The sequence below is a fragment of the Protopterus annectens genome, chromosome 1.part2 (genome assembly GCF_019279795.1).
Source record: "Protopterus annectens isolate FY-2018-M chromosome 1.part2, PAN1.0, whole genome shotgun sequence".
In the NCBI taxonomy this organism is placed as follows: Eukaryota; Metazoa; Chordata; order Ceratodontiformes; family Protopteridae; genus Protopterus; species Protopterus annectens.
In genome coordinates, this window is record NC_056727.1 from 773184777 (window position 1) to 773199158 (window position 14382).

A 14382-nucleotide genomic window follows, 5' to 3' on the forward strand; every position below is an offset into this window, starting at 1 on the left:
GGTGTTTCTGACTCGTCCTGCTTATCCATCCTCTACTCATATCACTAACAAAGTAAATATACTCAAATGCCAACAAGAAGCACTGCAGCAAAGGCAAAAATTCTACCAGAAGTCTACACAAAATAGCATCCCTATTCTATACAGCTCGTGAGGTATGCACAAGCTACCAAAATTTGACTGGAAATAATTCAAAAGATCAGGCCTGTAGATACTGACACTTGAATGATGTTAAGAAAAAACACATATGCCCTCAGAAAATGATGCCTGTACTATGATCAGGGTTTAATTTTTGTCTAAGTGTTTTTGGTTTCTGCCATGATGGGAAAGGATACCTTTCCTAAGTCAAGTATGATTATATTTCATGAAATTAGTATTGTTATATTCTTTTATATGGGATAAGAGTGCTATTCTCAGCACCCATACTGTGTCCAAAATTGCTTCCTTCTGCAATTCATCTGGGGTTATAAGTATTTGTAGTATGTTTAATTATAATTGTAAAATCTTTTTTATTAGGCCCATTGCACCCACTATTATTGGAACTGTCTGGATATTTCTTGCACATTACTATAATTTCTGCTTACAAATGCTGGTACATTATGACTTTGTGTCTCTCTGTATATAAGACTCTGTAATCACTGGATTTAGAAATTTCAATGATTAATGCCACTTTACCTTTTTTCATGGACTACTATATCTGTTTTTCTCATATTTATTTTTGAACTGTTGGTAACGGGTGATTCTATGTGATGTAAACTTCTATAATGCTTTGTGGATCATGTTTCCAATGCTTCTCAACTACTTCGTTATTGTAGTGTTTGTACTATTTCCAATACAGAAATCTTACCACATGATTGTGCCTTTCAGTTTATAGGCCCTCTGCCATTAGTGTATCATACGCATCAGCAGGATATACAATTGTTTACAGTTCTGTTGTACATCTGTCTGTTTCACCAGCATTCTCAATGGACTTTGTAAACCATGTTATACTTAGTTCACTATCCTGGATTGCCATTATTAGCCTTTCATCTTTTGTTTTCAGTTTCCCTCTCCCTAACCATTCCTGCATCAAATTTTGGTCAGCATGAGGATGTTCCAGTAGATCTCTGCACTTGCCACTTTATTTGTGGATTTTCTATTTTTTTTTCCTTCTCATCTGATCCTTTTTCTTTTATACTTCTTTTTTTTGGCACACTCAGTTGCTGTTTGAATTTTGATAATTTCTGATTTGATTTCCATACCCGCTCAGCAACGTGAAGCAATTTATAGCAAATGAGATCTGTAGAAGCAGAGGAGCACATGGAACTATATGATCTGGGACAAACATGATGACTGGGAAAGCTTAAATGTGCGAAACTGACTAGTGCCAGCACCAACCCGGCCTACCATTGAAGTGAATGGACTGGATCATGTACAATCTGTGGTTTATGTCCACCTGTGTTGCGATAAAAATACAAACTTAAATGACAAAAATGCTAATGTAGGACAGCGCATCTAGAAAGCCAATAAAACACAAAGAATTTGGCTTCTTATATCCCTTATTTTCAACAAACTCTGCAAAACCTAACATTTTGTGCTCGGATTTTCAAAATATTATCTATGGACCACAGCTACTTGAATTATGATATTGAATTTGTACAACTTGGATCAAAAAGGTTATTTGTGAAAATGAGTGAGAAATGTCATTTAGAAAATGAATTGCACAACAGTACGCAGCAGTTTGCATAAAGGTGCCTAAAGTGACTACCTTGAAAATGTCATAATGAAATTCAACACAATAAACATTTATACCCCTGCACAGCAATTGTTTAGTTAAAATGGACATATAAACTTTTTTTTTCATTAAAATACATTGCAAAACAATAGAATTATCAAACATGCTCTACTCAACATATTATTTAAAAGAAAACAATATATGTACAGATATCCGTTTTATAAATGCAACAAGGTAAAGGGAGGTACACAAAACACCTCTGTGTGTAAGGTAATCTCCATACAATGCACATGTTCTTATTCCTTGTTGCATGCTTAATGTAGATATCAAGTAATGTGAGAGCACCCAGGTTTGCACTTGTATTTCACAATGTCATTGTGATGCATATTATTTCTCACTAAAATATACCATGTAATGTATCAAGCATGATAATATCTATTCCTGTCAGGCAGAACAACACTAGCCCACATTTGATATCATCAGAAATTTGACCACATAATTCATTTTGGCAATAGTGATCTGCTACAGCTGTAGATATTGCAAAATGTCCTTAAAGCTCCTGGTAGTGAACAGTACTGCATCAATAAATCTCAGCACATAATTCATAAACACTGTTTGCAATGAGCAGAGCTCTTGTGGCATAAAACAGTGGACCTACAATTTCATGAAAAGAGGTTTGAAAATGGCATAAGACCTTTTATGCACTTTTACCCCATTAAGTATCTATTGCACCCCTTGTATGGAGTACGTCTACAAATGATCATCTACCCAACTGCATGTAATTTTAAAATACAGCACCATCTGTGAATGGGTTGGTCCAAATGGATAACCTACAGAACTCCTCAGCTGCAGCAATCAGATGGGGTCACACTTTTAACTGGAACAGTCCACCATCTGTGCCAGTGGCAGAACAGGTAGCACACTCACCTTTGGTGTAGAAGGCTATGAGTTCTTTTCTGACACCAGGTAGATTGATTGCTGACACTGCAGTGCAGTATAAGGGGGTGCTCTACTTCTGAGTGTGTCATCCTTCAAATGAGACATTAAACTGAGGTCCCTTGTGCTTGAGCTGGTGGTAGCTCAGGTGGACATAAGATATCTAATGGCACCTATCAAAAAGAATAGGAGAAGTTCCTTGATCCACTGGCAAAAGTTCTCCTAGTTGTATAAATACCACCTTGGGTCTCACCTGAAAAGAGGCTACTAGTTTACCGAGACTAACTAAGTTAACAAAAAATAAATAACATAAATAAATAAATAAGGAAAGATAAAATAAAACAAAATAAATTCCCTGATGATAGGTTGCTCAGCATATAGAGATGAGCAGCATAACATCACTCTATTAAACATGATAAAAAAGTCCTTTGTGTGGTAGAAAATGACTTACCAACAAATTTGTGTCATGTGTAAGTAAGTATAGCAGTAACACCACCTCAGTGTCTGTCATATGCTGTCATACAATCATGTTCTGACACTCTCCTGGCCTGTTATCATAACAACAGACAGTGAAACCCTTATAAAGCACTCCTTGCCATGACTACATATCAGGGAGCAGACATATTTCTGAAAACTATGGGCAGTATATTAGTGGGACTGTGCAGAATGATGCTTGTTAGCAGTTCTAATAACAGCATGATTCAGTTTTCCAAATGTCACTATTGTCAGGGTCATGGAAAAACAAAATCATGCACAATACCTTTAAGGAAGTACATGAAATGTTCATGGACAATTTTTTTTCATTCATTTTCTTTTTCTGCTTTGTAAAGAGCTGAAATGGCAGTGTGATAAAGGAATGGGCATTCTAATAGTTGATAACATATTTAGTTTAGACAATGTTCTAGTAAGAGAATAGATGGTTTTCTCACCTTAGGCCTACCAGCACACTGAACATTTTGACTGATATTTGCCTATTTGTACATGGAAAACAGCTAAAATTGAAAAGAGGTAAAGTGTAGGCATCAAGTTAAGCATATAGTTTGAGCAAAACACTTTCTGGCATATTTACCTGTACCATTTTAGTGTGAAGACCTTGTCCCATCTCTGTCCCACCATGTGTGAGAAGTACAGAACCATCCTTGTAAATGTGTACCAGTGCTCCAGCCTAAAGAGAAACAACAAATATGGCGTAAGCAAGTCAGCAAACCTGGTTATGTGTCTTAGTTATTTGACAGAATTCAATGTCAAATATATTTTAATACACCTTGGTAAAAAGCATCTTAAAGAGATACACCTCAATTAAAGGCATCTTAAATATTTTGTATGAAATTTAGAATAAGATTGTACAAGAAGTCCAAAACTGAATGTCCCCTTGAGGTAACCATTTCAAATGTCGGGACCCACTAGAGTGGGTCCTGAAATATGGAGACTGAGTGGCCAAAAGATTGGACTTGTATATACCAAGTTTGAGATGCCATTTCGTAGAATGTTCCTTTTCTTTCAAGGTATGGCAATCTTGGAGTTGGCATATATAAGTTCACAGGGAAGGTGCAGGGAGGGCTTGCTCCCCTGAAAAAAGAAGTTTTAAGGATAAGAGCGATTTTCAAGATTTGTTCTGCTATGTTCTTGGTCTTTCGGCTTGTTGACCCTAAGCATTTTGAGTCCCACCATTTCAGTAGGGAGCCTTTTCTTTATATTATCTTGCATAATTAAAATCAAATAATTAGAATGTTTTTCTGTATTATTTTATATAAATGAAAGAAAAGCTGCCAAAAACAGATAAAAAAACACAAAACAACAGAAAAAAGCTAATGAGGTCTCTGGATTTGTTGGGATAAAAACAGTAACCTATCCTTTATAGTTTTATTTAATAAATATTTATTAACTAATACTATTGCCAACAGTCCATTTTTGTTGAAAGAGGCATTTTCTTTTCTATTGGTTTTAAGTTTGCAACATGCTTTAACACTTATAAAACAATAACATTAAGTCAAATAGGAAAAAATGTTGTAAATATCCTAATAGTGATAGTGTTATGAAGCAAAGGGATTAAGCTGTTCATTTTATTGAGAATACATTATGCTTTCTGGTGAATTAAGACATTAGTCTACAGTGTACATGGTTGATGAACTGAGTTTCTAGTGTACTTTAAGTTTTGGAAACTAGCAGTAGTTAAGATCAGTAGGCTTGCTAACAGTCCTTATACTTCACAAATTCCTGATGGAGAGCAGACACATGATATGTAAGGCACAATAAATTTTGGAGGAGTTGCAGAATACAAGCCAGACATGTTACACATGGTAGCAGAGTTAGTATCTTCACCACTGCAAGATCTAGATATGACACAAAGGAAATGCTAGCCCCCAGGATTACACAAATGTTCCACAGGTCTCAGCCTGGCTTGCAGGTATCTCTATAACAGATGGTAGAATCTTTCAGAAAAAAGACACTTGTAAGTCTGACTCTGCAGCATTAAGGGCATATTATAATGCATAATATATATTCTCTATATTTGATTTTGTTATAATGTGAATTAAGTACATGTTGAGCTGACCATTTTTAATTTTTATCACAAAATTGCTTTACTGAAAAATACTTCATGGCCTTGCTGCTATTTAATCCACGTGCTATTTATTTTAAATGAAATGATTATTTGCTCCTTAAATGTTTGATTTTGTTGTTTATATAATACACACATGGAACTATGTGAATGCAAGGAAGAAATACCTAGGTAAAGCAATGGAAAGGGAGGTACTCGGTATAATCCAATTAAGCACTAACACCATACATGTTTACTGGGCCTACTTCACTTAGTCAAACTCACTAATCATTGAACACCTCTTTGTTGAACCCTATTTGTCGAAGTCTTCATCCATTGAATGATCACTTCATCAAACTTTTTCCCACAGTAAGTAACCAGTGGGCCATTATTGGGAATTTGCCCTTTTCCCCACTGTAGTGCGATCTCGGAGTTGGTATATTTAGTTATGGGGTGCGGGGGGTGCAGCACCCACCCACCTGAATGGGTTTTAAAAATGCTGTTTTTGTTGCGATCAGTAGGTTGGCCGGCAGGCTACTTACCATGGGAAAAACTTAGATTCCACAAATAGGGTTCAACAAAGAGGCATTCGACAATGTGACATAAACCCATGTTTACTATATCACAGGAAGTTTGCATTCCCAAAGATTAGGTGACGGATATACTACTACTTATACTACTACTAATTATACAAATGTATGCTCAAGTTCCTAATCTATGGGAGATTACCCTTCATTCATTGCCTGGTTGTCTTCTGATTAAGGTCTTGGCATAACATTGGAAGCCTGAAAACCAAAAGTCTGTCAGACAACTTTGGTAACTTCTGATTCTTAGGAAAGGAAATAGATGTATCTTGGGAAAATACTGTAATAGTCTTAAAGAGAACAAGTTATAAATGTAATCTGACAATTATTAATGAAAAACAACTTATCCTATTGGATGAAAGATTTGCAGCAATTGAATCATGCAGTGATTGCATTGTATCTCTGTAAGTTGAGTCATTTCTGTTTTAAAATAGCAAATATGTGAATGGTCTTGGAAAAATTCTGAGTTTTACAGTTTTTGAATTGGTCAGCTTTCTGAAATATTGTCAAGTAGTGGTAATTAGTCTATTCTATAAGTCCTGGTGTATGGATTAGTCATGTAACTGAGAGCAGGTAATTCCTGAACTGCCAGGGACATTGTATGTGTTTTGGAGTTTAGAAAATGATGACAGGGTATTGCTTTACTCAGAGATGTGACTGTCATTTAAAGGTTTAAATGGTTGGCTAGTTTGTGCTGTGTGAACTCTGGAATTTAAAGGCATGTTGTGCTTTGGATAGTTTACTATAATCTTTGTTGCCATTTCCTACTGGCAGGTTGCCTTTCTTCCAAAACGTACTTCACCTTATATTGTTTCTTCTTATTTTTGTCTTTCTTTTTCTGTCCTTTTCAGCTCTCTTCTAGAAGTAATTAAATATTAATGCCATAAGTTAGCCATTCCTCTTTTCTATGAGGTATATGCTCTGCCTCATTTCTTAGGACATCTTAAACTATCCTGCAGCTTTCTATAAATTAATTAATTTTGGAGAAAGATTTAGAAATGCATTTTACATCACTTCTTTTTAGTTCCCATTATAAATATAATTACTACTGAAAAGGCTACTTTTTGCCTATGCCATTATTCTCTGAAATAAACACTTAGTTCTGGATTTTGACCAACACTTTATTGAGCAGGTCACTCTTTAGGCATAATTCCATACCATAAACTACATGAAACAAATTATCTTTATTTCTTTATGAACAGATCATACTTGTCAACATGTCCTGAATTTCTTTATTTAGAGATCACATTTGATGGTCTTTGCTGCATGAGGATTACTTTTTCTCACTTCAGTTGCACAAAGTACATTTCTCTACTAAGCCAAGTCTACAATTTAGCAAGCTCAGTACTGCTAATACCTTTGGAGAGTACAACCTCCTCCTGGTGTAACAAAGCTAAATATCAACTATCCTTAGTACTGTACCTCCAACTTATTACTTTGCCAATTCCGGCACCATCCAGTTCAGATTTTTTCCTGTCTTATCCCATTATTAAGGCTGCTTAGCATCCAAGAAATAATTTTCTTAGAAACAGTACAAAGGGTGTTGCAACGGTAGTAGTGGTGGTGAGAGGGTGCTGCATTTGCGCTCAGTGAGCCACTTTTCAACCTTTCAGTGGATTGTGGTCTGTTCACCACCAACTAGGACCCCAATCCCTTGCTTTGGTCTAACTGGCTGTGTAGACGACTCCCTTATTTCTGTGGTCTTAATATTCCTTTTCCATCGTTTTTTAGCAGTGACACTATTCACATGTTTACTTAGTTCCTATTAAATGCTGTAAAAACTGACCTAAAGGTTCAATAGCCTGCATGAAAAGAAGAAGAGAGACGATGTGATGGGGAACATTGTCTTGTTGGTTTTTAGGGCTAACAAAGGAGACATGCTAACATTTTCATTCAAGCGATTTTTTGCTAAATGATTTATTCCATTTTAATCATACCCATTTTTGACATTGCTTCTCCTCCCCTTAAAGCACAAGCTTTCCTAACTTCATTTGGACTCATCACATAATCAGACATGGACTCCAGTACTACTTCCTTCCTTGCTCAAAACTACCAGGTGTGTCTCTGGCATTGCAATATTAACAGTGTTCCCTATCTACCCACCATTATCTGTAGGTCTGTTCCCTTAACCTCAGGCATGACTGCAATGCCTGAAACTCAGCCCATTCACACATTACCCACTTCTAATTCTCTTCATGTTAACTAATCCATCAGCATGAAATGTAAACATCCAATCACTCCAAGCAGCTTTCCAACACCCTTATTTTAGCACAACATCCTCTCATACCTCACCACATCTCTCAACTGTACAGATTTTCACAGAATGTCTAAATTTTTACCTCATATCTTGGTCTGTTTTTCATAAAATTGTGTTTTTTGAGGAAATTAGTGGCAAATCATTAAAGACTGAAGTTAGAAAATAATGACAGACATTTGAGTTTCAGACTTCATACCCTTCAGAAAATTAATGCTAATGCAAAACCACCATAACAGCCACTCCTTCAATGACTTTCTCAATGCCATGCACTGTAACAGACCAGAATGAGGCCCTTTGCTCCTGTTTAAAACTCTCCTCTTATCTAAAATCATTAATTGAGCAAATGCCCCTCAGGCATATATCGTAACTGGTTACTGATAAAATTCCCCCTATGTAGGCCAAAAAACCTCTCTTTCTGGCCTTCACATCCTTCTACTCCATGTCAAGATACTCATTTATAATACCATCTTATCTACTCCCAATAATGGAAATACAATAATTCTGAAGGACTTTTATCTGAACATATCTGAATATCAGGTCTCCAATACCTATATATATATATATTTTTTTTTTACAAAAAGGCAACCTTCCTTTGTTTCTAATCTTGTTTTTTTACATTCTTCATTGTTCTGTTACACAGGTCTTATCATGCAGGTCACATAATCTAAACATTCTATCTGCTTTCACTCACTCTTCTGCCATAAATTTAATGTAATCATGAAAATAACAGCTTCCATGCTCACTTGTAGATAAAGTGTTCATTCTGGTCAAAGCCTATACTATATCTGCTAGTAGATGTTCTTGCCTTTGTGTTTCTTAATGATATGCTATCATACCTCTTAACTGTACAGATTTTTGCAGAATGGTGTGTTCCTCATAATTTTTTTTTTGGCAAATCATTGACAAAGCATTGAGAACTGAAGTCAGAAAATGACAGGCACTTGAGTCTCATACGTCATATCCTTCAGTAAAATGCATGCTAATGCAAAACCTGTTATTCTATCCACTTTTTATGTTTGTAAGAGCAATATTTAAAAATTGTCTTGATTTTTGGTCCTTTGTCCACCCCCCCTATTATTTATGGCTTTGTCCAGATTGCTTGCTCTAAGAGGTTGAGAGGTATGTGTGCTATCTGCAATATCTGATCAATCTTCAAGTCACATATTATCTCTTGTTATGTCTGTCTATGTGACATACAAATCTGCATTGTCTGATTTTATTATATCATTCTTATTATGTTTTGTCTGCCTTACGCTGTATACAAATCTATATTGTTTAATTGTACTGTGATTTCATTCACCTGGGCTACGTCTAAAAAATGGTTTATTGTGATCAGTGTACTACCCCAGTAAACACTCTTAGTAAATAACTAAATAGATAGATAGATAGACAAATAAATAGATAAATACTGTCATTTAATGAAGAAATCTGAAAGATGTACCCTGTTGACTAAAGTAAGTTTTATGATTTATCAATAAAATGGTTGACTAATTTTAAACAGAAGATAGCTTAGCCCACATGGGCTACCATACTATTATGTGCTAAACCGAACCTAAACCCCTGTTCAAAATCCTAACTTTGCACCTTACCTTATTGTATTTTTAATATAATATGATCGGACAAGTAGACCTTTTTTTGCAGTTTATTTTATGTTTGGTTTTGGTGCTTTTTGTCAGTATTATGAACTGCTGTGGTGTCAGCATCAAAATTTTAAGTGTCAATATTTGTGATGTTTCAGTATAATGAGTTAGACTCATATATATCCATGGGTGTCCTACATCAGCTCGAATACACACAATACAAACTCCTGTTTCAACACCATTTGATCAATGCAGACAGATGATCTATTGTATGATATGATTGTATAGATACATACATACACACATATACATGTATGTATGCATGCACACCTATACACACAAGCACAGGCACAAGCACGTGCAAATTAATATTGTATGACTAGGATTCACATAGATATAGTTGGTCAGAGTAAATCCTACATAAATTTAATAATCTTTTTGCATAGGCCTAGAAATGCAGCCATATTAAAGCAGGCCTATTTCTTCATTTTATAATTTATATTTTTCATGCCGTTTCATGATGTGCAGTTCCAATAGAAAGGAATGCTTCACTGAAGGATACAAGTGAGCTCAGTGAAATAACCTTCAGGCCAAAGCAATGACAAAGATGGATGTGCTAATGGAGGGTGAGGAACATTTGGTACAAAAACAGATTTTGTTTAGATAGTACAAGGCTTGGGAACCAAGGTTAAAAAGGCATGTAGAACATGTAGGAAATGTACATGGTTTTAAAACTACTAGAGACACTTTCTAGCCAATGTCCAAATCTACACCAAAGTACTATATAAGCATTTATATAGATGCATGGAATCAGGAATACCTGACAGGACAAAATCATCTTCCTCAAGGAAGAGTAAACCTGTCTGGTAGACATCTGCAATATAACAAAAGGAAAAACATTGCTGTCCAGGACCAAGAAGGAGCAGGTGCCCAGTTGGAAGCAATCTCTCTTTGGCCTGAACAAGCAAATAAGACCACTAGTGAAATCCTCTAAAGCCAAGTTTGAGTCCAAATTGGCCAAATCTGCTAGAGATAATCATAAGGCCTTCTTCACATAAGTTCGCAATCTCTAAGGAAGCACCCAGATCTGTTCAGAACTGGTGGTCAAGGATACCACATCCACAAATGCTGTAGATATAGCCAATCTACTGGCTGACAGATTCAGTGAAAACTTCTCCCCTCTGCCCCCCCCCCCATCAGTAAATCAGGACATCTCCAGTACCTGCCCCCCCACCTCTTATATCTAGGGAACAGGTCGTCACTAGCCTCTCAAAGGCAAAAAATATAGCCTCCATGGGACCTGATAACATCCCTGGCTGCATCCTACATGAACTCAGGCATGAACTTGCAGCACCATTAGGCACCCTATTCAACCAAAGCCTGAGTACCAGCTTTGTCCCAATTGAGTGGATGACAGCCACTGTCATCCCTTTACACAAAGGTGGAGCATCCACCGATCCGGGAAATTATAGACCCATAAGACAAACTAGCCTGATCTGCAAGGCCATGGAATGGATTATCACGAATTTCATTAACAGGGACATTGGCAACCTCCAAACACTCGACCCCACACAGTTTGGCTTTGTCTAGGGAAAGTCATGTCTGTTAAATCTGATCGACTTCTTTGATACAGTCACTAAAGCCATGGACAAGGGGAAGACAGTGCACACTGCCTACCTTGACCTGGCCAAAGCTTTAAACACTATTTTATATTATACCCCCTTCAGCATATACCTCACAAAGCACATGCAGGAGCTGGAGAGACCACAGAGGTTCCTCAATAGGAGAATCCAAGGCCTCAAACATCTACTCTACACAGATAGGCTAAAAGCCCTGTCCCTCTACTTAGTTTCATACAGACTCCTCAGAGGTGACCTCTGTCTGGCATACAAAGCAATCTCAGACCCTGCCTTGATGGGACTGCTGCATATCCATATGTCAAGCTCCACATGAGTCACCTGTATGCACATCCTCAACCTGGTCTGTGATACCAATAGGACTTGTTGGCAGGACAGATTTCTGTCCCAGAGACTCCTTCATCTGTGGAATACACTCTCTCTCTCCATGTCAAGCAGAGTACCTCATTATCCCTTTTTAAGTCCAACCTGGATAACTGGATGGGAAAGAGAAAATACACCCCTGGGATTCCGCCTGTGTCCATTATGGACAGGAGATTTGGGTGATGACTTGTCTAAACATAGCTAAACTCTTAGCTAGGCTCATATGACCCTCAGGGCCAATAGCCTAGTAACCTCCTATGATCCTATAATCCTATGAAAATCCAGTTCAGTTTGGATACTCCGAAGACTGATTATAGAAGTCAGTTTAAATGTCCAGCAGTTCAGATATACAGAAGTTCAGTTTAGATTCTCATAAAACTGAGTACAGATATTCAGAAGTCAGTAAATGTCCAAAAACTACAGAAAACAGTGGAGTTTGTTTAGATTCTGCCATTACAGAGGAAAGGAAACATTTTAAGTTCAGAGTTAACAAGAGACTGTATAATTCATTCTTCAGAACAACAAATGCCTGATTATCCGGTCTGGTTCAGTTTATCAGCACTGTTACTTGAGAAGGTATCAGTATCAGTTTGGATCTTAATGACTTTCTACAGCTACCTCCACTGTGTAATGCTAGTAAATAATAAACCACCTTTATCAAACTTTCAGTGAGTTAATACTTTTATTCTGAAAGGTACAGAAAGACTTGTCACATAAAGGAGAAACTGAGATATTTGGCACTTGTCAAGTACAGCTACTGGTAATTAAAAGATAATGATATTTAGTCCGGTGCTTACAATGGCATCTAACGGGAATGGGGGGACTATGTTGACAGTTAAAGTGAGTTGCAAAACCCCATAGCAGCACTGCAAATCTACAGCCATTCATGAGCAGTCAGCCTATGTGTACTTCACATAGCAGCACTGTTTGGTAAGGACATCACTTCAGTAAAACATGCAGACTAAAGGAGGGAAAATATCAGGATCTCCAAGGAAAAACAGCAATGAAAGCTACCAGTGTTGTTGTTGTTTCTTTCGGCTTATCCCGGTTAGGGGTCGCCACAGCAGAACGCCGGGCCGCTAATGTTTGGTAGTGGATTTTTACGTGCCAAGTTACCAGCCCTGATGCACAATCTTCAACGAAGGCACTCCCATTCACGCATGCCTCCACACAGAAGACGCTCTAGCTGAGAATCGAACGTGACAACGTCTTGCTGTGAGGCGACAACACGGACATTATACAGCTAACAGCAACAGTATCAGAAAACTTTATAATCTTCAAAGAAGATAACAGGCTTTCAAATTTCCAGTGTGACATCAAAGAGGCAACCAGAATCCTTACAACAGCGAGTTCAAAGAAGCTGAGATACACCTAGCCACACTCTTAATGCCCCTTCAATTTTCCTTGTGTGAGCATCTATTTTTATTAAAATGCATATTCTAGCTAAATCAAACAGTACATCTTAGAAAAGTTTAAAGACTTCTACAGTAAACACAACAGTAAATGTATGTTAGAGCTATGTCAGACAGTAAATGTAAAAACAGTTTAAAGACTTCTACAGAGGCTGATTGCAGAAGTCAGTTTAAATATCCAGCAGTTCAGATACAAAGAAGTTCAGTTTAGATATTCATAAGATCAAATACAGATAATTCAGAATTCAGTAAAAGTCCTGACACTACAGAAAACTGTGCAGTTTCTCTTTATTCTGCTATTACTGAAGAAAGGAACAATTCTGAGTTCAGATTACAATGGATAGTATAATTCATTCTTCCAAACTACAGAAGTTTGAGTGCTCAGCCACGTTCAGTTTATTAGCACTGTTATTTGAGACAATATAAGATTTGTTTTGTGTAAAATTTCTACATTTACCTCCACTGTGTGCTGCTCTCTCTCTCTCTCTATAAACATATATATATATATATATATATATATATATATATATATATATATATATATATATATATATATATATATTATATATATGGATCTAGGACTGTTGAACGAAAGTTCAACAGTCCGAATCCACTATCACTGAACACACTTTAGCGAAAGTGCTTTTCACTGAAAAAGCACTTTCGCTAAAGTGTGTTAAAAAAAAGAAAAAAACAGTAAATGAATGTTTATGCAGGGGAGCAAGCCCTCCTGTACCCCCCATACTCCCCCACTTTAATATTCTCACTCCGAGATCGAACTACAGTGAGGAGAAGGGAATTTTTTTCTTATCCTCACTGTAGTACGGTCTCCGCAACAGTCATTCCCCCACAACACCCTCTAGCTGCAGGCATACTTCCGCGAAAGTGCTTCTTCAGTGAAAAGCACTTTCACTTAAGTATGCCCGGCCATTTTTGTTTCAGTAAAAAATTCCTTTGGGGATCAGTACAGATCCCATATATATATACATATATATATATATATATATATATATATATATATATATATATATATATATATATATATATATGTATATATATATATATATATATATATATATATATATATATATATATAGATATATATTTGTGTGTGTGTATTATATATATATATATATATATATATATATATATATATATATATATATATATATATGTATATATATATATATATATATATATATATATATATATATATATATATATATATATATATATATATATATATATATATATATATATATATATATATATATATATATATATATATATATATATATATATATATATATCAATAAACAGCCTTCCACAAAACCCTGGTAAAACCTGTGAATATGGCACTCTT

At 36.2% G+C, this 14382-nt stretch overlaps 1 protein-coding gene across 1 annotated transcript in view; it reads right to left on the reverse strand.

Annotated features, from left to right (window-relative positions):
* LOC122792414 (xanthine dehydrogenase/oxidase-like) overlaps positions 1 to 14382 on the reverse strand; it is a 1368088-nt gene that overhangs the window by 437688 nt on the left and 916018 nt on the right. Inside the window, exon 20 of the mRNA XM_044060203.1 lies at positions 3717 to 3812. Coding sequence (XP_043916138.1) covers positions 3717 to 3812 — 96 coding nt within the window. The remainder of the gene's footprint in view (positions 1 to 3716; positions 3813 to 14382) is intronic.